The following is a 22,170-nucleotide window of genomic DNA, read 5'->3' as shown; positions in this document are numbered from 1 at the left end:
TGAACTTCATAAAGAACAAACACCGTTCCCGCCTCGTAGATGAGAGCCTACAGGCCTGTATGAAGATCAAAGTCACATCCTACAGCCCTGAAATAGAGAAGATCTGCAGCGAAGTTCAGACACAGAAGTCACATTAAACAGGTAAGAATAATATAATTTAATAAACTATTATTTTTCCTGGAAAAAAAAAAAATCAGACTCCGAGCTGATGTAGATTTTTTTGTATGTTCAGGTGCTTCAGTTTATTGCTGGCTGAGCAAAAAACCCAAAGAGGACGAGAGAACACTGACATGGACTTGTCAAGGACGGTCCTAATTTTATGTTTATTTTTAAAGCTCAGCTAAATGTTTTATTTTAAAGTGGGCTACTTTTTGTTGTATTCAGTGGTTATAACAGGTAAAATAAAAAAAAGATGAGAACTTTTAAAAGTTTACAAGCTCTGTTATTTTGTGCGGCTCCCTACAATTTTTTTTTGGCAGACGAGGGGGCAAAATGGCTCTTTTGATAATAAAGGTTGCAGACCCCTGGCCTAGATGGACCAAAATTTTCTTCTTCTCAACTCAGACAAGACTGAGGTCATTGTACTGGGCCCGCGACACCTTAGAGAAACCTATGCTAGCCTAACTGCCCTAGATGGCATTACTCTGGCACGAAGCACAACTGTTTGAAACCTTGGGGTTCTATTTGATCAGGACTTATCCTTCAACTCTCACATTAAACAAACTTCAAGAACTGCCTTCTTTCATCTCCGTAACATTGCTAAAATCAGATCTATCCTGTCTCAGGGCGACGCCGAAAAACTAGTCCATGCTTTTGTTACCTCTAGACTGGATTATTGTAATTCTCTTTTAGCAGGCTGCCCGAGCAAGTCGCTTAAGACACTTCAGCTGGTTCAAAATGCTGCAGCACGTGTACTGACTAAAACTAGGAGAAGAGATCACATTACTCCTGTATTAGCCTCTCTGCATTGGCTTCCCATAAAATATAGAATAGAATTCAAGATTCTTCTTCTCACTTATAAAGCCCTAAATGGACAGGCACCAGTCTATCTCAAGGAGCTTGTAGTGCCATACAATCCCCCCAGAACACTACGCTCTCAAAATGCTGGCCTACTCGTTGTTCCATTTGTCTCTAGAAGTAGTATAGGAGGAAGAGCTTTCAGTTATCAGGCCCCACTTCTCTGGAACCATCTACCAACCACAGTTCGGGGGGCAGACATCTATTTATTTTTTTGACCATTTCATCTATGGCGTTTGTTCAAAAAAACTGTTTTTGGAGGCGAACCATAGAATCAGTTAACAGTTAACATTTACTGCTGATTAAAAGCAATACAAATTACGTACAAGATTATTGATTAATTATTTATTATTTAGGGGTCCAAGGTGATTTGTGTATTTGGTATGTGAGTATTGTTTCATGTGTATTCACTTTTTTTTTTTTTTTTTTTAAATCTAATTTATTTTTTTTAGATTTTGAAATCAGATGTTTTGAAAGTGGTTGTCCCAGAAAATAGGCCTCGAAAAAGTTGACATGAGACATGTTATAAAAGTCATTGTTTAGTAAAAGGATATTGATTTATTGTCAACACGTTAGGTTCGGCTCAGAAAAATAAATAAAAAGGTTCCGCTGAGTTTTGTTGTGAAACCGGAAGTGGAACGCTGCATGCGGCACTTATAATAGGGTACGGTTAACACACGCAGCGCAGCTACTCACGGTCTTTGAGGATAACACACACACACACACACACACACACACACACGTTGTTCTGCCGGTGTGAGTGAACAGGAGGCATGGCCCGTTGCTCTTTGAACGCTTTGTGTCTTCTGCTGGCGCTGCTGCTGCCGCTGCACGGTAAGGCACACACACCTCAGCGCATCGGTGTGAGGCCGGATATAACGGTGCACGGGCCGCTGCAGGCACGAGAACAACGGGTTCCAAACCCATTCTATTCTATGACACGCCCAAAAGATTGAATCACTGCGGAGAGGCTCTCCGTTCAATATGATCAGCATTTAACTGGCCCACATGTTAAGCAGGTGTGGCGGACTGAGTCATGAAGATTCTAGAAGGTTTAACGAACAATAAATGATCTTAATATTGAATGTTGCTTTATTAGGAGAAATGGCCCTTTATCTGCAATGCTGTTCCAATTCCATCCAATCGGGTATTATGATGTTGTGGCCAATTTCCTAAATAAAGTTATACTTACTCAGCTTTTCTGCTAAAATAATGAAATCTTTAAGAGCATGATGACCAAATGAACTGGGTGTTTGCCAACCTGCCTCAGAACGGACATTGATTGAATGAAATGAAGAAAACTGCAATGATCCGTGATCAGGTTTTTTTTTAAAAATTATTATTATTTTGTTTAATCTGTTATGTTTGTGGTCAGGTTTTGACCTTGAATATAAATTATTATATTTCTGACCCATTATTTGATGTAAGGCTTCTAGGTTTTACTCCCCTTTTTACAGCATGGCCCAGAAACTACTTTATGTATATTTTCTTTTCAAATCTATGGTATTTATATTATTATTATTTTATTAAATACTACCAATTGAAAAGAGCTCCACTCTGGTCAAAGTATGGGTCATTGTGATATAGTGGGGGTTCACCCAATAATTTACACCACATCTGTATACATGCTGAATTTAGGAGAGATGTGAAGTATTGTATAAAAACAGGATCAGGAAAACCATCGTGAAATAAGAAGAAACCCTTCACTTTTTCCTGAATTACACATTATTACCTCTAATCATTAAGGTTTAGTATTTCAGTATTTTTACCTGAATCATTCAGGCTGAATGTGTTTCTGTTGAGAGAGCGAGATGGAGAGTATAGAGCTCCAGGACAAAGGCACATGTTATAAAGACACATGTTATTATAAAGGCACATTATAAAATCACGTTATGACAAAAGCATGTTATTATAAAGACAAGCATTTTTTTCGCTGAAAGGTTTGCACAGATGGATTCATCTACAATGTATAATAATTGCTACATGCAAAGTATCTCTTGAATAGTTTTGTCACAAAAAACAAAAGCCTGCTGACCAATGGAATTTTTTGCTTGACCACCACAGAAAGAACAATAAAAAAGGAATGTTGGAATAAAGTAGAGGTGACTGAGGGTGAGGTGTGGGGAGGTGTGGTGTTAGAGGACCCAGGTAGCAGTGTAAGTACCAAATGTGTCCGGGTGCCGCGCAGCTGCAAAACGCTTCTCCATTCGGTTGGCCTATTTTACGGCACCTCATGTACTATTTAAAAGGTTGAAACCCTGTTTATTTAAAAACAATTAGAAATTTATGTTTTGAGTGAATTCCAATTTATTTTGGTTTTTATCTTATTTTTTGTTTGGTTTTTGTTAGTCAATGTTATGTATTGTTTTTTTTCTTCTGTAAATTAACAATTAAAAACACCACAAAACAGTCATATTTAGATATGTACTATTAAAATATTTAACAATTGAAATATCACGTCCCAGCAGCTCTGTCGTAAAAATTGCGAGTGAAGGAAGTGACGTAGTCTGCATTGCAAGGATCTGAAAGGATCCGGTGTAAGTACATTTCTCATTCTGTGTACTTTTGCGGACTTGTGGACAAGTGAAACGTCATCACGCACGGCCAAATTCCTGTTCCAGTTTTAAGTCCGCTTCTCAGCAAGTCGCTGTAAATCCCCTGCATCAGAGGACACTTGTGCGTATATTTCCCAGCATGCACTTCAAACACGCACATGATTTCTTTATTATTACCATTTTGGGAAAAAAATGTTTTTCCTTTTCTTCTTCATTTATTATTGTTTTTCAATTATTATCATTAATAATTTAATTAATAAATGTATTTATCTACTTCATCCTTCAACAATTAATAGGAACTATTATTATTTTTTTAAATATTTAATTATTACTATTTTGTAAATATGTTTTTCCTTTTCCTTTTATTTGTTAATATTACTATCTATGTGGTAAAAGGCAGCCACAACAGCTGTACCTGTCTGATCCTTTGTAAATGATCCTTTATATTTGTTTGGACAAATTGCCTGTATTGCCTATTTATAGGGACTGTCAATACTCCACACTGTTGTGCACAAAGATGTCAGGAAGTTTGCTTTGTCCCAAAACGACTAGTATGCGAAGTCCGCACTTGGTCCCACGAGTCCTTACCCAGGAGTTCACAAGTACGGAGTATGCATATTTAGAATTGAGATACAGCCAATGATTATGTGGGACCTGCAGTAATATTGGAACAAATTTTGAACAACTTTAAATGATCTAAAACCCATATTTTATGATATGCGACATATTATCAGATTATAACTGACATAAAACAGACACTCTGTCGTTCAGAGACATTTTTAGCCACATTATGTTTTATTCAACATAATTTTTATTTCTGAGTGGAAGGTGAGTGTGAGCAACCATTCTGGATGGCTGTTCATCATAGGAATGGGATCCACACAAGGTTCCTGCTGCTTAACAGAAGGTTTTCCTTGCCGCCATGATGAATTTATGTTGGGTGTGGGATACATATGTATGTGTATATACGTATATATGCATATGTGTGTATCCATAAAATGAAGAGTCCGTCCTTAAGACTGCTCTACTGTAAAGTGTCTTGAGATACCATTGGTTATGATTTGGCGCTATACAAATAAAGATTGATTGATAGATTCTCAGTGTGACATTCTTTTAGTTTCACTTTTGTCCTCGTAGCCTGGTAGCCTCTTTTCCTTTGATTTACATTCAAACCGTGTGATTTTTGAGAATATATCAGGGGCAAGTGTTATAAATGTGCTTTTAGTCCATTTTCGTTTTTTTCACTATGGCAGACGTCACTAACCGTCACATTATTGCGTCACCTAGTGGAAGTGCGTCTGATTATCAAAACAAACGTGATCACCTTTCCCTAACTCCTCTCCTAACACCTTTCCTTAACCCCATGATGTCATCCACGGGGTTATGGAAAAGTGGATAGGAAAGGAGATAGGAGGGACTATTCGGACGCAGCCAGTGATCCTTCAGCCACTCTGTTTTCAGACACATAGTGAGGAGCTAATCAGGGAATGGAGCACACCTGCGTGCAAAACACTCAGAACACAAACACTATGGCTGTATCCGAAATGGCGCACTATACGCACTATTAGCCTGAAGTGTACATGGTGGGCACACTACGCACACTCACGCGCCCCATGATGCATAGCGAGTGGTCACAGCCAATATGGTGGATGCTGGTCCAAGCCAACATCCGGAGGGATAAAGATATAAACGTAAGTTTTTGGTGTTTTTTAAACCAAATAAATCTGCTGTTCATTCCTGGTCAGCCAATTAGCCAGGGTTTGGTCTTTGTGTAATGTTCTTTCCCAACAAGTGCTTCAATAGAGTAACCAGCAGTTCTTTAAAAAGTGCAGTCAGAATGAAAACAGCCAAACTAAGGTCTTAAAATTATTAGTAACTCCGCCCACGCAAACCAAGTCTCCGGCCTATGCTAATTTGAATTTCACTATCTGCTCAAATGAAAAACATTTCACACTCATTTATACCGATTATTAGTCATCAAGGAAACCGATAACTGATATTTAGAACCATATTAATTAGCTGTAAAAATAAACATATTGGTGTCAAAATTTAGAATAACACCCCTGGGATTAGACTGAATATAGTATACTGTTTGTTTTTGTACACTGATCTATGATAAATAAAAGACCGTTGTAGAATGAACTCTGACACAAATCTTGGTTGAAAAGGTTTAAGCATTTTTTTATTATATAAAAACAAATATTGTAGCTATCTCTTAAAGTTCACTGAAACAAAATAATAGAATGGCACCCTGAATTTTTATCAAATTCAAGTAAAAACTGAACTGCACCGTACAGTTGTGAAAATTAGCTTCAGTGTATTTGATTGGCTACACAGGAAGTTTTATGGATCAAATGACCACATGTTGATATTCTACTTGGTCACTTTCTCACTTAAAATGTTTTCAGAACTTTTAAAAGTGGTTAATCAACAGAGATATTTAGCCTCAGTGTGGTTCTGGTTTTTGTCATTGTAGGTTCAAAATGCATCTTGGGAAACTTCAAAGTATACTTCTAATCATCCTAGCCATACTTCTAGTATATAGTAGACAGTATATACACATTGAGGTTGTAGTGTATGGAGTGTGCCTTTTCAAATACAGCCAAGGACTTTCGTTTTTAAGTTACCTACTTGGACATTATCAGTTTAGCTGATAGTTTTAAGTTGGTGATAAAGTTCACTCCATCTGTGGGAATGTTCCATTATACATCCTTCATTGCTTTAATGTTTCCACAACAACAAAACATCAATGTATGCAAGTGGGGTTGGAATGATACACTTTCAGTTCACAATACAACAATCTGATTTGTAGTAGAACGTGTGGAGTATTTTTAATCTTACCTTTGAATATTGTGATATATCATGCCACCTATAGTAATAGGCGATGAACTGGCACTGCTTGTTCATAGATTTTACAGTCCCTTACCAGTGCTGACAGTGTTGCATTCTGTATTGTTTGTTGGGTTTCTTTTTCTCTGATTTGTGTCTGCCAGAGGACCTGTCCTAACAGTCCAGACCAACAAGAGCGACCACTGGTCCCGCTCGGGCTACAACTTTTCATATGTGTAACCCAACAACATCTGGATCAGTCTGAGAACTGGAATTTATATGATGAGCTTTCATGTATGTCCTCTCTGTTGTGTTCTCCACAGTCATCTCCCAGGATCCATTTGACTTGTCTGATGCTCTGGATCCATGTGAGTTTCATTCAACTTTTTGATGATTAGAAAATGAAATGTTCTTTTCATAGGACACTCCAAGAGAAAAAAGCAGGACCAGCAAGTGCCACATGCAGTACCTTTAATTTTTTAAGAGATTGCACTGAAATCCAGGTTCACCTTTCAGTAATACATAGATGGCAATTTTCCACTGGTTTCCGCTGATTTAAATTTAAATTGTTCATTCCTGTGAATCGTGTAAATCTGTTGAGACTATTTCAGCTGGGGTTAGCTACCTTATTATAATTTGTTTAATCAAAATTATCCAATCTTTCTGCAAACAACAGGAAGTTTAGAGCCTTAACAGGTTGGCGATTGGATGACTATGAAACGATCTCGACCTATGAGAATGCTTGTAGCACTTTACTTCAAGTTAAAGGGCGGTATATGGTCTTCAGTGCAAGAAATCAACAATAGTGTTAAAAGATCATTTAGATGGGACTGGCTTGAGGGAAGGTAACATCAATGTAAAGGTTTAAAAAAACATGACAAATTATAGACAAGAGACTTGGAAAATTTGTGAAGAAATTGGACGTGGCTGGGAAAGCTTTTTGTGTTTATTCCAATGACTTGATTATTTGCTGGATCAGAGCCAGTGCAAAGCGTTGAATAAAACAGTGGCCAAGTATCACGGGCCATAGTGGCTTATTTTGTATGTTTGTTATTGAACCCCCCTTCAATGCAACCACAACCACATTTCAGATGACAATAGATTTGGCTGTTGCCATCCCTGCCTGGCTGGTCTGGATTTCTGCTTAAAATCCCTGCAGTTTAAAAAGGGTCAAAGGTTGTCGGACAAAGGCTGGAGGTTGTGGGAAGACAGAAAGGACTACAAGTGAGTTTAGTCTTCTCCCAACTCACTACATGTGAGTTAGGAGATGAGTAAATGAATCTGTGATGGTATTTGATATATTTATCAAATTAACCTCATTTACCGTGGTAGGTTTATTTGTGAGGTCTTCTGGTCACAAGCGAATAATTGCAATTAAAAATGTAATTGGTTTGACAGCACTAGTCATTTTTAAACATACGCTGATGATTTGTTAATGTTTAGTCTTCCCCTTTTGCCAGCAGCAGCTCCTACAACAAAGCCAGGCGCACAAACAGTACCAACAGGGGGAGGTAAGTGCCACACCACTGCTACCATTAGGACCAGCCCTCTATGCTGTTTGCATCTTGGACTATAGTTCGCTACAATGTACAGTATGTCAGACGGCATTCAGTTTTACAAACATGATGGAAATCTGGACTTTTATCCTGTAAAAATCAAATGGTTGTTTGTCAAATCTGGCTTAATAGGAACATGGTTAGTTTAACTTTTTTTTTAATTTTGATCCGGAAAGACTCCTTAACCACGCCTATCACCAAAAGCCCACCCAAGATTGTGCCTAAGGTCCCTGCAACCACCAAAGCTCCAGTCAAGCCCAAAACTAAACCAGGTGAGTCTGCCTCTCCCAGTTTCCTTTCCAGCTGTCCTCACGCCAGCACCTTGGCTGTAGCTAACGATTTATTATTTTGGTTGTTCCTATTTATTCTTATGTTATTGAATGCCGTGCATCAAAATTTCAGTTTGCCAAATAATTTCCAAGACGGCCGACCTCATTGGCTTACCCTATGCCCCCCTTTACACAATAGCCTTTTTTTCTTTTCTTTTTTCTTTGTCTGCACATGCTGTCAAAGGTAAACACTACAAGAAGTGCAATCTTTTTAAGACAGCAATGCATGTTTTTTTTTATTGCAATTAAATAAATGAATTTATTTTTTTTTCATAATTGTGACCATCACCAGCTCTCCCTAAGGAAGGGTAAGAAATAATTTATTAAAGGAAAAATATAAAAAGAGAAGGCAGTGTTACACCGGGGTGGGGGGGAGGGGGAAAGGAACAGGGAGGAGAGACTCAAGGTAGGATATGGAAAGGGTGGGGAGGAGTTGATTATTTTAAAGTGAGAGTGAGATGTGAAGTTGTAGTTGTGCATATTGTGCTTATTGTGTTGTGTAATCGAGCCAGTCTGTTGACACAAGTGTGAAGCTTAGGTATAATGGTGGTGGCTGTGGACAGAGGGAAGGAGTGTGTGGTTATACATAAAACAGGTATTTGGAATCAACGTGTCAAAGGTTAAGCCCAGTACGAGTTTTATCCCACAGCCCAAGGCATGCCAGTGCATTGTAGAACAATGTATGTGCAAGAACCGCTACTGAAAACTTAAGCTCTGCCCCGGACCCGAAGATGTAGTCAGGCCAGCAGAAAGAACGGGGGCCCCAGGCCACCCCCCCCACGACCGAACAGCCCCCAGATGCCCCCAAGATCCCAAGCCAAGAAGCAGCCACCACCCCCCCCACATACACGCTCGAGAAAGCCCCAAGGAGCCGAGGATCCAGCGCACCCCGCCACCGACCCCAACCGCACCCAACCCCCTGACCCCCCCCCCCCAAGATCTCCTTTTAACGATGCCGCCCGCACAATGAGCCTTAGTTTTTGCTAAAGTCAGGCCACCCCCAAAGGCTCAGCCAGACCGCCATAACGGCATGTGGCATGCGCAGCCCCGAGGTGGCAGAGCCGCAGACTCTGGCCTCGCAGGGCACCCACCAAGCAGAGGGCATGGCACCCACAGGCATCCAAGGGCGCAGCCCGTACCACCCGCCCCAGAAGACCCCCACCAGGACCGGTCGAGCCAGTCGGCCAAGCCCGCGGACCCCAAAAGCACCCCCCCAGGACCGGGAACCCCCAAGGGCGAGGCTCCCCGAGGGCGCCCCCCCCCCACCCCCCACCCCAGTCCACAAACCGGCCACAGTCCAACAGGACTGCACAGCTCCAGATGGCGCAAGGACAGCAGCGCCCCGGACCCACCCATCGGTCCGCAGATAGCAGGACAGACCTACCAGGTGGCCAACAGCGACCTCAACCACCGGAACAGCTAACAGCTTCCCCGGTACAGACGCCAGCACAAACCTGCAAAATAACACAAAGCTTTAACAGCTTCAACCACTGAGGGATGAGTCAACAGTGAACCCTGAAACAATAGAAGAAACTGTTCAGCAGCTGAATCCATCAATGTGTTGCCCTGGCACAATACCTTCAAACTTCTTTAAAACTGTTGTAAAGTCAATTGTAACTGATTTGTGTCAGATAATTAACTGCTCATTCCAGTCAGGCACGTTACTGAAATCCCTGAATGTAGCTGCCGTGAAACCTCTGTTACAAAAGAGAACACTGGATGCCTCTATACTGGCTAACTTTAGACCAATCAGAATTCTTGCCTTCATGGCCAAGATCATTGAGAAGGTGGTCTTCAACCAAATTAGTCAATTCTTAACCTTCAACAGAATGTTTGATAAATTTCAAGTCAGGCTTTGGTTCTCGTCACAGCACAGAAACTGCTCTTATCAAAGTGATCAATGACATAAGATTGAACTCTGATTTAGGAAAAGTATCTGTTCTCATTCTATTGGATCTCAGTGCTGCGTTTGACACTGTGAACTCAGATGCTCCCATAGAGATTTTGTAACTGCTTAGAAAAGATAAACTGCTGGATGAGTGAAAACGTCGTTCAACTAAATCAGGACAAGATGGAGGTGATTATCTTTGGTAACAGGGAAAAGAGGACTGCTGTCAGCGACTACCTTCAGTCTCGATCCTTAAAGGGTACCTGTAATGAAAATATATTAGATTTTTTTTGTCGTTTGATAGAAGAGATACGGCTATGTAGCGGCGCATAAATTTTTTATTCAGAGGTTCTTTACAAAATGTCAACAAAGGAAGACTAGTCCATCCAGCCTTACATGTTCGAGCCAGAGTCGGACCCAGCGGAGCGAGATGAAAATGATGATGATGAACCTGCAGAACCCTAACAAGTGAGCTAACACAAGCACCGAGCTAACGCTAGCGCCAAGCTAACGTCACGAAATGCATTTTAATAGTCTTTTCAGAGACAAAAACGGCAAAATGAAATGACTAATGAAAACTTTAGACTTAAATTAAATCACGTAGGCCAAATCATCAAGGATCTAAAACGAGCACACAGCGCTAACATATGAAGTCTGAAGACGGTGCAACTGCTAATGCTAACAAAACAATGACAGGGACGTTTTATCATCACACTTATTAGCGTTATTTACAGCTTACCGAAGTGCTCTGTTTGTCGTCTCCAAAGATAGAAGGAATTGAACCCTCAATCAGACAAAGTCTTTTGGCAAATCCTTCTTTATACTGGCGGAAGTTGCAGAAGCAGTCATCATTGAAGTGCTTAGCTCACACAAAAATGACCTTACCCACAGATGTGGGTACATTTCCGTGAAAAATAAAACTCAACCAGGCACTTCGAAAAGGTTCTGATGCTGGGAGACGGTGTAATGAAGCGTGTGGGTTACTACATCCAACAACCGAACATTTAGATTTCTCCTCTCGTAACTTTGGCATCCTTGAGCTTGGACTACAAAATAAAAGCGAGAAATAAAAATGGCGGATTGCTCGAAGTGTTGGGCCTGGAGTCGATGTCCTAATTTGGCAGTTACGGTGCAAATACTGTGACGTAATAGTTCAAAAAACGTAATAGAGAATAGAAAAATTGAAAAATATGACCAAAACAGAATATAAAGATATCTACGGAGCACCTGAAGAGACTAATTTGATTTTTTCTGTACTTCTAAACACTCTAAATATACAACAAAATGCATTTAAGGGCTAAAAAAGTGGATTTAGCATGATATGTCCCCTTTAAAAGGACTTTTTAGAAGGATTTTATGGCGTCGGGCATCAACTATGGAGTCGCATTTTGCACAGGATTTGACGCACGTTCGTTGATTTCTGTTAGCTGTTGCTAGGCAACAGTGTTTCCTTGGTCTACAGTTTCTGAAAAATGGTGGAGTGTAAAGCTAATGGTTGCTATAACAACAAGAGAAAAAATGTTAAGGCTAAAGCTGTTACCTATTCTTCAGGTGGTGATCCTCACCACATCCTCCCGTCCATGAACAGATATCCTTTCACTTATACACAGCCTTGTTTCTGCTGCTAACAACAGATCTGTTCATTAGGCTAATTCTGATGCTGAGTCGGCGCAGGGCCGCATACAAGAAGCAGGTAGGTGGTGAGGAAGGTGATATTTAATCCTCTTCATTCATACAACCTTGATGGTGCACTTTTATCACTAAAGTAGAGGTTACACATGGCTGCACTTCCCACAATGTAAACAGACCTGTTGCACCTCTACCTCCCACAATGCATCAGTTATTTAAAGCGACAGGCCGGGCGATGAACACAAGTGTGTCATATCCTCTCCAAAATGGCGACTCTCCATAGTTTATGCCCGACGGCATAAAATCATTCTAAAAAGTTATTTTAATATGTTTTTTTTTTTTATAAAAAAGGTATGCATATTTGGTTTATTGGTAATACATTAAACACATTTTTTGTTATATACATTTTCACTACAGGTACCCTTTAAAAGCCAAGTCACATACCTTGGTGTTCTCTGATTGACTCACATTCAGGAATCAGAATAAATCAAATACAAAAACAGGTGGTTGATGTTCTACCACAAAAAGAACATCTCCAGAAGACTCAGAAAGAACTGGAGAAACTGGTCCATGATTTGATCTCCAGTGGACTGGACTATTGTAATGGTGTAGGAATTCCCCAAAAGAGCATCAGAACGCTGCAGCTCGGTCTGAACCAGAATCAAGAGGTCAAAACACATTACTCCAGTTTTAAAGTCTTTACACTGGCTTTCAGTCATCTTCAGAATAGACTTTAAAGTTCTGCTGCTGGTGTATACATCTGTGAATGTGTTTGGTCCAGAATACATCAGTGAGATGTTAGTCAGGTATGACCCAGCAGGTCTCTCAGATCTATGGACACAGGTCAGATAGTAGAGCCCAGAGTTCACAGCCAACATGGTGACACTGCTTTTAGTTGTTATGCTGAGCTATGTTGTTAAGCAAAGCTGAAGTCAGCCTCCAATGTGAACATTTTTAATTCCAAGTTAAAAACACTCTTTTTCTCTACTATATTTATATTAGTATATGAAATGTGATATGCAAATATATTTAGATGTACCTTTACATTTCCTTGACTCTAATTGTATTCATTGACCAGATGTTAAAGCCTTTGGAGCTGTAGTAGTGCCACCTCCTCATACATCTCTGAATGCATATTTATGTTTGTGCATGTTTTTTCTTTTTCTTTAGCTTTTCTTCCACACTGATGCTTTGATGCTTTTACTTTGCAGTGACATTGATCACAAACCTTTTGACCCCTACAGCAGCTGATGACTTTAACCTGGCTGATGCCTTGGACCCCAACAATGACTTTGGTGGCAAGGATAAGAACAAGGGTCAGGGAGGTGGGTGGGAGTCTCTCACAGCGCTGGTTACCTTTTTCACTCTTCGAAGTCAAACGACTCAGTGGGGAGATGATTGATCACTCTCAGTTTCATCTTCATTTAAAGCCATAATGTGTAGAGTTTGGAAAATGAAGATGTTATTGTCTAGTGGTGAATACTTTTGGATAAAATATTTTTCCCCACACATTAGGGCTTTAAAGAATGATAACATCATCTGTGAGGTAGTATCTGTGGGCGACCGTGGCTCAGGTGGTAGTGGGTCGTCTTCTGATCGAGAGGTTGGGGGTTCGATCCCAGTACCTGACTATGTGTCGAAGTGTCCTTGGGCAAGACACTGAACCCTAAGTTGCTCCCAGTGGTCGACTAGCACCTTGCATGGCCGTCCTGTCCCACTGGTGTGTGAATGTGAGAGTGATTGGTTGAATGAGCTGATATGTAAAGTGCTTTGAGACTGCTTCAATGTGGTGATAAAGCGCTATATAAAATCAAGTCCATTTACCATTTACCATTTAGTATCTATTCTGAGCTTGGCTTTTTTCTTCTTTATTGTGATGCCTCAGATTAGATCCTAGATTGCAATTGATTGCAGTGTATTCGTTATCCTCTACACTGAGGATAACGAATAGAAGAGAAAAGAAGAGAACTGTTCTACTTCAGTCAGACAGTTGGACAGCTGTGATTCTAGTGATTTATGTTTTTCAGCAATGCAACATGGAAAGACAGTATCACCACAAAGAGAGAAAAAAGACCATTGTATGATGATTTCAACCATGCAGAATGTGAGGCCACTGTCATTGGTAGGAAAGCTGAGAAGGCTTTCGTTCTAAATGAGACATGCTCATTGTTTTCAACTCACAGCCGTACTCTTCTGTCACCTTGTTTTCATCTGCTAAAGGTACAACTGCAACTTGAGTAAGCCACGGTATTTACCAACAAAGTCAATCAGTAAGTGTATAATGTGGAATAGCAGCTGCTAAAACAGTACGAAGCTTCAGGTGAAGCTGTTCTGAAACCTGGATTGGGAGAAGTAAATTAAAGATGTGGCTCAAAGCTATGCAGAGTAACTGAATGCTAAAAGCAGCTGGTGGAACATTGAATACCCAATGAGGTTTCTAAAGTGCATTGGTAAAACCTGGTGAACTCAGTTCATGCTTGTATTTGATGGATGTATGTATGTCACATGCTCATTCTGAACATCTTGTCTCAGGGGGATTTTCAGACCTTGATCTGATCGATGTAGGCAAAGATGACAGCTACAAACCCGACAAAGGCAAAGGTAAAATGTAAAGTCTGCACTTTTCCAACCAATGAAATGCCTTTTTATATCACGGGAACATGCAAGCGCTGTGCTTCCACAGGAGGGCGCCCCAGTGGTGATGATCAGATTAACCAGTACGACGACAACACTGGTGAGTTCCTGTGAACTTTAGATGTGTGTGTGCGCCTGTGAGCCCCCTGCGACACAGCCATCTGGATCCGTTTGTTTTTCCCCAGAGACCAAAGCAGAGGTTGGCACCATCGCTGGGATTGTTAGTGCGGTTGCCATGGCGCTAGTGGGTGCAGTCAGCAGCTACATCTCCTACCAGAAGAAGAAGCTGTGCTTCGGCATACAGCGTGAGTCAAACACTGCTCTTTACAGGGATTCAACTCAGTGGGTTAGAAACACCAACTGTAGACCTGCATTTGTCCTCATGGTTTGGTATTATGGCTGGGACAATAGACAGAGTTCACAATACCATAGACCAGTGGTTCTCAACTGGTCTAACCCTGGGGCCCACATTTTGCCACAATCATTAAATCGCGACCCACATTCTGTTAGAAGTCAACCAATCAAAATTAGTTGAAAACACACTTATAATCTTTTTTAAAACATGAATCTTAATATTTTCCTGTGAAACATGCATTTCACAGCATTCCTGTCAAAAAAAGTTTCTTTCAAAATAAGAGTCCAACATGAGACATTAAGTATTTATTTATTTTTGACCAGCTTTCTGCGACCCACCCAGTAAAGGTCCGCGACCCACTTTTGGGTCCCGACCCACCAGTATAGAATCACTGCCATAGACCATAAAAGGCCCATGGTTATGATACAATATTTTGAATCAGGGAAAAAGAAAAAAATGTAGTTGGAAAAATAACTTTTATTTAATAATATAAAATAATATGCATTGGATTTTTTATAGCGCTTTATCATAGACACTCAAAGCACTTTACAGAATTAAGGCATTATTTTTTCACTCCATACCTAGTGGTGGTAAACTACTATTGTAGCCACAGCTGCCATGGTGCACCATCGGCCCCTCTGACCACCACCAACACTCACTCACACACGTTCATACCAGGCAATGTGGGTGACGTGCCTTGCCCAAGGACACAAAGACAGATACCACTGGATCGACTGTCCCCCACTGTGGCACCTGGAATTCTCAGTGGTCTCCATCCACCTACTAACCAGACTTAAACTCTGAGCATACATCCAGAAAATAAGTGTTTTTACTTCATATTTACTGTGATATGTTGTTTTTTTTTCGCCAGACAATGAAAACACTCAAGTGTCTCAGTGGAAGCTACAATGTCAACAAGTTTTAATCTATGAAAACAGCAGACTTGTCCCTTTGGGGAGTTTTGGGGTCACACTGGCATTAGAAGTGAATGAGAAAAACATTTGGATTAAATACAAAGTTAGTTATCGGGTTAAGCAGCTTTATGATATGGCCATGTTATTTTTATTAGCGTGGCTACATTTTCTGGCTGCAGTTGAGATCCTTGGACATTAACTATGTCTCCTGTATTTGGAAATACATGCTTGTTTGGGACAGATGTAGTAGGGATGGAACGGTATGCCCTCAAACTAATTTTGTGCGGCCCCTAAAGTAAACGCACGAAATGATCCCCCCCAAAAAAAACAAAATGACTCCAAAAATACACAGTAACTGAAAAATATACAAAACAAAAAAAATAAGGCACAAAATGAGAACAGAAATGCAATAAATTGTCATTGGTCATTATTCTGAATGCTGACATGAATGTTGATAATGTGACCCTCAGATCAAATACAATCACATGTGTGACAAAAGTTGCTCATCTCTGATCTATGAGGAGGGTTTATGAGAGTTTTCCTCAAAATGTATCAGGACTATTTCAATCAAAGAAAAGGTGGAAATTTTACTTGTGTTACTGTAATTGAGTATAATTTTTGGGTACTTGTACTTTTTGTAGTAATTTTCAAAATCAATACATTGTATATTGCTAAATATTGGCTGAAAAAATGTCTGCCCCATTAAAATCACCGCCTGTTTGAATGCAAAGATGAACTTAATACAGTCTCCAAAACGATCGACTATGTAAACATTCAAGTTGTCTCTGTGGGATTATCACAGTTTGCCTGAACTGTTCATTTAATAGAAATGTGATATTAACTGTAGTAGAGACATACTTTCTACAATTTAAATAGCTGTAAATACATCAGTCATTTCTGATTCTTTAATACAACTTCAGTAAGTTTAATATTTACGTTTTGTTGTACTTTTTAGACAGTAGAACCCGACCCTGTTACTGAGTTCATTTTAAACAAGCTACTTTTTACTTTGACTTGAGTACATTTTTAGACCAGTACTTTTTCTTGTACTTGAGTAGGTTTTAAACCAAGTCGTGGTACTTTTACTTGAGTCGATTATTTCAGTACTCCTTCCACCTCTGAATAAAAGTCTGGTTACATTCTCAAACACAATCAGATTACTTCCTATGGGATCACTTAGCAACTTGTCCTGCCTTCCACACAACAAAAGTAGTTTTGATGGAATACTTTGTAAAAACAAAGTTAGTTCTGATTGGATTTTGACCCATGTGAGCATCATAGTTTAGTTTTTATTTATGGATATATTTTGACAACATTTCATTCACATTTCTTTTCTTTTTGTTTAAACAAAATTAGTGGACGATAATATGAGTCAACAAACTGAGCACTGTTTCTGAGTAGTGATGTGGACACTGAAATGTGTAGTGGTAGGAGGACAGTGGGTGATTGTGCAGCTCTACATTTAAAGCACAACAATAGATCCTTTCAAAATCAGCACTATGGGTTTCTATGGAAGCTATTTGTGGCAGAATGTAAGATGGTGGGTTTATAGTAATGAGTTAGATCAGTGTTTTTTTTCTGTCTCATGTACCCTGAGGCCTCTCTTCAGATTAGGAGACCCCCTTCATCACTCCAACTGAGTAATCTTTCTTGTTTTATTTACATGTTGTTAACATGTTGGCCTCTGAAATCTCCTGCAGCTTGAGAATGTCAACCTGTATGTTTAACGCAAACTAAATATAAATTTTGTGCATTACAATTGTATATCAGAGAATATATTTACCTCAATTTTTAGTAACTAGTACAATGCCCGTCTGAAGTATGTATTCATGTGGGAGTGGTCAATTATGGCCAAATGAGTATGTATTTGAAGGTTGGATGTACAAACTCTGTAGTGTTAATTCTGTCTTGTTTAATTCTATGGGACATGCGCATGATGAATTGTTAAATAAAGTTTGTACCAATGCAGCGGTTTAGGTAAATTAGGTAAAATAACTTTGGGTATGTGGAGGCCTTTGACAAAGTTTAAGGTCGAACAGACACCACGTCAGAGAGATGTTCGCTCCACAATCACCCGCACACACGCATATCTTTCTTGCTTTTATAGGTAGACGTGCATAACATGTTAGTAACAATTTAGTAGGATATTATGGCCACAATATTGTTTATTTCATCAATGCTGTTTATTGTCAACGAGTGGAAAAGATGTTGGATGAGCATGTACAGCGTCTGTAATAGGATTAAAAACCACTCAGCATGTTGGAAAAAGATTCAATGTTTCCAAGTACCCCCTGTAATGTGTTCAAGTACCCCTAGGGGTACATGTACCCCTGGTTGGGAACCACTGAGTTAGATGATGGAGGGATAAGGTGCTTTTCTCTGTCATGTTGATTTGAATTGTGATAAAAGTATACGTCATTGTGTCACAACTTTGTATTCTTCACAGTTAGCATTATTCCACTGTCATATGGAATTAGAACTGTCTGCTGAACCAATCGTCTAATCATCACAACAACTGATTCAAATAATGTCATCCTTCCACTGTTGAGTTTCTTTCTTAGTGTCTTGTGAAAAAGCAGTGATGTGTGTGTGTTTTTGTGTGTGTGCACAGAGAGCCTGAACACTGACATGGTGAAAGCTGAGAACCCTGAAGCAGTCGTGGCTACAGAACCACAAGGTACACATTCCAACAGAACTCTGGAAGTTCACAACCAAGCACATATCATCACCCTCAAACACTTTTCAGATTATATGTCTAACCTATGTATTTAATATTTTATATAACAGGATTTTTAGGGCTGTTAGCGATTATGGGCTTTTAAAAAGCAGATATCTGTTGTATCGGTCGATATATGAATAAAGAACATTGATTACCACATTTACTGTACGTAAATACCCAAAATGTGATTGGAGACAAAGAAGCAGAACACTACTAGTATTTAAAAAAGGAACTTTAATTAGTCTCACTGTCAAAATAAGGACTGTAAAGCCACTGATAAATAGAATAAGAAAAAGTGAACTTGTGCAAACTGTATTTCAGGAATACATTGTTAAGAAGATTCATTTAAAACAGGCTAAATGTAAATTTTCGATGTAACCCCATTGGTTCTGTGAGTCAGTCTCAGGGCGTCCTTGGACTGCCTGATTCAGAAGATCTGGACAATTCCCAGTGGGCCGGTGTTCAGTCATGGCACTAGGATGATCACATACTGTCACTCCACTGGCATCTCTTTCCTTTTTGTGCTGACTCACCTCAATGTAACACGTCCAACGCATCCATGCACTCTGTCAGTATAAATGTAGGAATTATGGTTGCGGACAATGCCGTTTTTAAGGGTTTGGTAAATGCACTGATGAAGCTAGCAGAGTTCCTTACCTCTAATAAAGGCTAAGGAACACTAACTTATTCAAGTGTTGAAAATGTTGTAATCATTACTTAAAAAAGGTTAATACATCTGTTTGACATTATAGGCTGATTGAATAGTCGGCCAGGCTACTGACTGATGATTGATGGATAAAATTGACCCAATTAATGTTCTATTTTCTAACGTATGTAAAACTGCCTGAAGCATGTGACGCACAGTAGTGACTTTTGTTAAAGTGATTCATTCATTTATTTTGGACACCGTCAATCCAAGAGCTTTACAATATTCCCGGTGTGTCCACAACCGGGCTACACCAGGACATAGGCTGCACTCTATTGGCCATTTAAGTGATTCAGCCAATCAGAACGTGCAGCAGGCGGGCTGCTGTTACTGTTCATATTATTGGAAATTCACGTTTTCTGATGAGTACAGTATGTAACAAATACTCATTAGTGTAAAATGCAATATTTTGACTTTTGTAATGATACCACAGATCCCAGTATTACAGAATGTCCACTTTTGTCTCTCCAGTCCAACAGACACTGCTGGAGCCTCCCAACGCTGAGCCACAAACCGAGGAGAACGCTGTGTAGCACACGTTCCACCACACCAACATGGCCACCATCACATCAGAGTTCCTGCTCAAGGCCTGTCTTTTTTTCTAAACACAATGTGAACCTGTGTTTGTAGTTTTAGTTTTTGATGTTTGTATCAGGTTTTAAATGCCTGACTAAATGTACTTAATATTTTATTGTTTTTAATATTTTCATTGGCGTTCATCTTCACTGTGGGACAGAGTGGCAGCTGCAGCTTTATATACATACACATCAAACACTCAGACTGTTCAATGTCAGCTGGTCAGAAAGCAGCTTTGACTTCTCAGTGGATTTTAAACTGTTGCATCAACACATCATTAGTGTGAAACTAACCTGCCTGATGATGAAAATTCACAACAAATCAACCATGTGTGCTGCAGATGTGCTACTTTCACCCAACACTGAAGAAACTTTTCTACATTTAAATCCATTGCAAATTATGAAGTCCATTACCCTGTTTTATATATATATATATAAAAAAACTGTGAAACTTATCTCCTTCACCATACTTGCTACATCTCATCTTCAGACTGTCCTACACAAACCATCCACACAGATTTATTAGATATTCAGCGTACAGTGCATCAAAATGCGACTGCAAATGGTGCTGTAAACATAAACTTCCAAATTATTCATGATAAATACATTTTCCATACATGAAAATTTTTTGGAGTCATGGTAGATGATGTTTGGAAAAATAATTTTATCTCAAAAACTGAATTTTTTTTTTTTTTTTTTTTTTAACATCATTTTTCATTTTGCTCTCATGCTAACAATAGGATTCAGTTTTTCACTTATACAATAATGCATTGTTTATAACAAATGACCCACATCCCCATGCTGAATGGATACAATTTGTGTATTTTTCTTTTTGTCTTGATAATATTTGACAGCCATTTGAAATCTGCCTTTAAACGCTAACACCTGCTGTCTTACACACAGGTGACTGTCTTAGTTAATTAGTGAAGCTACAGGTGACATCTCAATGTGATAATTAGCTCAGTGACATAAAGCACCTTCTCAACTCAAATGCACATTAGAATGCCACTTTTGTTCATCTTCCGACACTCAGCTTGTTGCTCATAATTGCCTAATATTGCCTAAAATTGCCTGACCCCAACCATTGCTGCACATCGGCTATTATTTAATATTTGGCATTTTATGGTATGCATGTGCATCAGCTGCTGAATCCTTTAGTTTGATTGGTTCAGAGTCAACAGGATGATTTGTACGGTTTGAATCATTGAATGTTTATTGTTCAGAAGTGTAATGAGTGTTGGAGTGGATCAGTGTGAGGTTCTTTATGTTCCTTTGGTGAATGTGCAGTGGAGCAGATCGTTGTAGCACTGATACCAGTAGAACCTGATGGAATGAACACTTCCTTATCATTAATCCTACTTGGTGTACTTTCTGTACGTGGTAGCAGTAGTTTGCACTTGCTGTGGTACTGATGGTGCCTACAATGGAAGGATTTGATGTAGCTCTTTGATTAGTAATCCAGGGTGCGTCTGTCGAGCCCTTTGTGCATGTTTTTGCCTTTAAAGCACTTCACTATTAGTGTGTAAGAAGAGGGATCGACTCATGGTGGTGGAGCTTCTGCAGGTAATGCTTTGATCGTTTCCCCCAACGCAGTGTACAAATATGCCTTATTCAGATTTGGATCTTTTTGCATTAAGGCATCCAAACATTTGTCATGTAAATAGCCAGATTCTCTGACTTCAATGACTGTGTTTGGGGGAAATAATATCCACAATAAATCAGTCATAGAAGGGACTTCATGGACATAAACAAAGCTTGTTTGCTTCTCTTCTGTCCTTTAAACTGCTGCTGCTGGAAACGGCCTGTGACAGACATAGAGCTGATGTTGTCTGCTTCTATTAGTGCATGCGTGTGTGGAAGTGACAATGTCCCCCATGGCTGTCTGCCTGCATCTTAAGAAAGGCCCCAAACACAAATGTAAAAAGCAGAAGCTCGTAAAGCCAGCCCAACAGACGAGTGTGTTCCAGTCATCCTGTATGAAAAGCTCCTCTCACCAAAGTTTCTGCCCCACCACAAGAGGGCAGTATGTGCTTTATCTCCATGATTGTCACTGTGGGAGCTCTCACAGATATGAAGCACCTTTTCATTAGGGTTACATGCACTGTTTTCTTTTTTTTTTTTTTTTTTTTTTTTTTTTTAAAGGATTTTTTTGGCTCTAGTGGCCTTTATATGACAGTTGCTTGACAGGAAAGGGGGTCAGAGAGAGCAGGGAATGACACGCAGGAAAGGGTCACAGGCCGGGAATCGAACCTGGACCCGCTGCAGGTGAGGAACTATAGCCTCTGTACATGGGGCGGGCGCTCTACCCACTGAGCTAAACACCGCCCCTCATGCACTGTTTTCTATGTGTTTTAATGCAGCAAATGGAGAAAGTGCCCAAAGAGGGACTTCGCTCATACCAACATGAGGACTTTGAGTGTTCTAAGTCTAAATATTGTTTCTCTCATTTTTGATGCCAGACTGC

The 22,170-nt window shown here is 39.8% G+C and overlaps 1 protein-coding gene across 3 annotated transcripts; it reads left to right on the top strand.

The window, feature by feature from the left end:
* The first annotated feature begins 1,664 nt into the window (after window positions 1–1,664).
* Window positions 1,665–21,611, top strand: cd99l2 (CD99 molecule-like 2). 3 transcript variants are annotated; one of them, XM_028473855.1, is made up of 10 exons: window positions 1,665–1,851; window positions 6,725–6,769; window positions 7,865–7,912; window positions 8,134–8,229; window positions 13,048–13,128; window positions 14,336–14,404; window positions 14,487–14,537; window positions 14,623–14,742; window positions 18,318–18,383; window positions 19,603–21,611. In XM_028473855.1, the coding sequence occupies exons 1-10, from the start codon at window positions 1,791–1,793 to the stop codon at window positions 19,662–19,664; spliced, it is 699 nt and encodes a 232-aa protein (XP_028329656.1). In that variant the 5' UTR covers window positions 1,665–1,790; the 3' UTR covers window positions 19,665–21,611. The 3 variants fall into 3 exon arrangements, with proteins under 3 accessions (XP_028329656.1, XP_028329655.1, XP_028329658.1); XM_028473854.1 differs by having other exon boundaries at window positions 7,862–7,912; XM_028473857.1 differs by lacking the exon at window positions 13,048–13,128 and having other exon boundaries at window positions 7,862–7,912.
* The last annotated feature ends 559 nt before the right edge of the window (window positions 21,612–22,170 follow it).

Source organism: Gouania willdenowi, chromosome 18 (genome assembly GCF_900634775.1).
Source record: "Gouania willdenowi chromosome 18, fGouWil2.1, whole genome shotgun sequence".
Taxonomy (NCBI): Eukaryota; Metazoa; Chordata; class Actinopteri; order Blenniiformes; family Gobiesocidae; genus Gouania; species Gouania willdenowi.
Note: the sequence above shows the minus strand (reverse complement) of the source record. Positions and strands in the feature narration are given on the sequence as shown.

What these genes read in the sequence shown, in the direction of transcription:
- cd99l2 (XM_028473854.1), top strand. Translation starts at nt 1,791, where the DNA reads ATGGCCCGTTGCTCTTTGAACGCTTTGTGTCTTCTGCTGGCGCTGCTG. An exon ending in GTCTGATGCTCTGGATCCAT is followed by an intron (nt 6,770 to 7,861) that starts GTGAGTTTCATT and finishes CCCTTTTGCCAG; the next exon opens with CAGCAGCTCCTACAACAAAG. An exon ending in AACAGTACCAACAGGGGGAG is followed by an intron (nt 7,913 to 8,133) that starts GTAAGTGCCACA and finishes TGATCCGGAAAG; the next exon opens with ACTCCTTAACCACGCCTATC.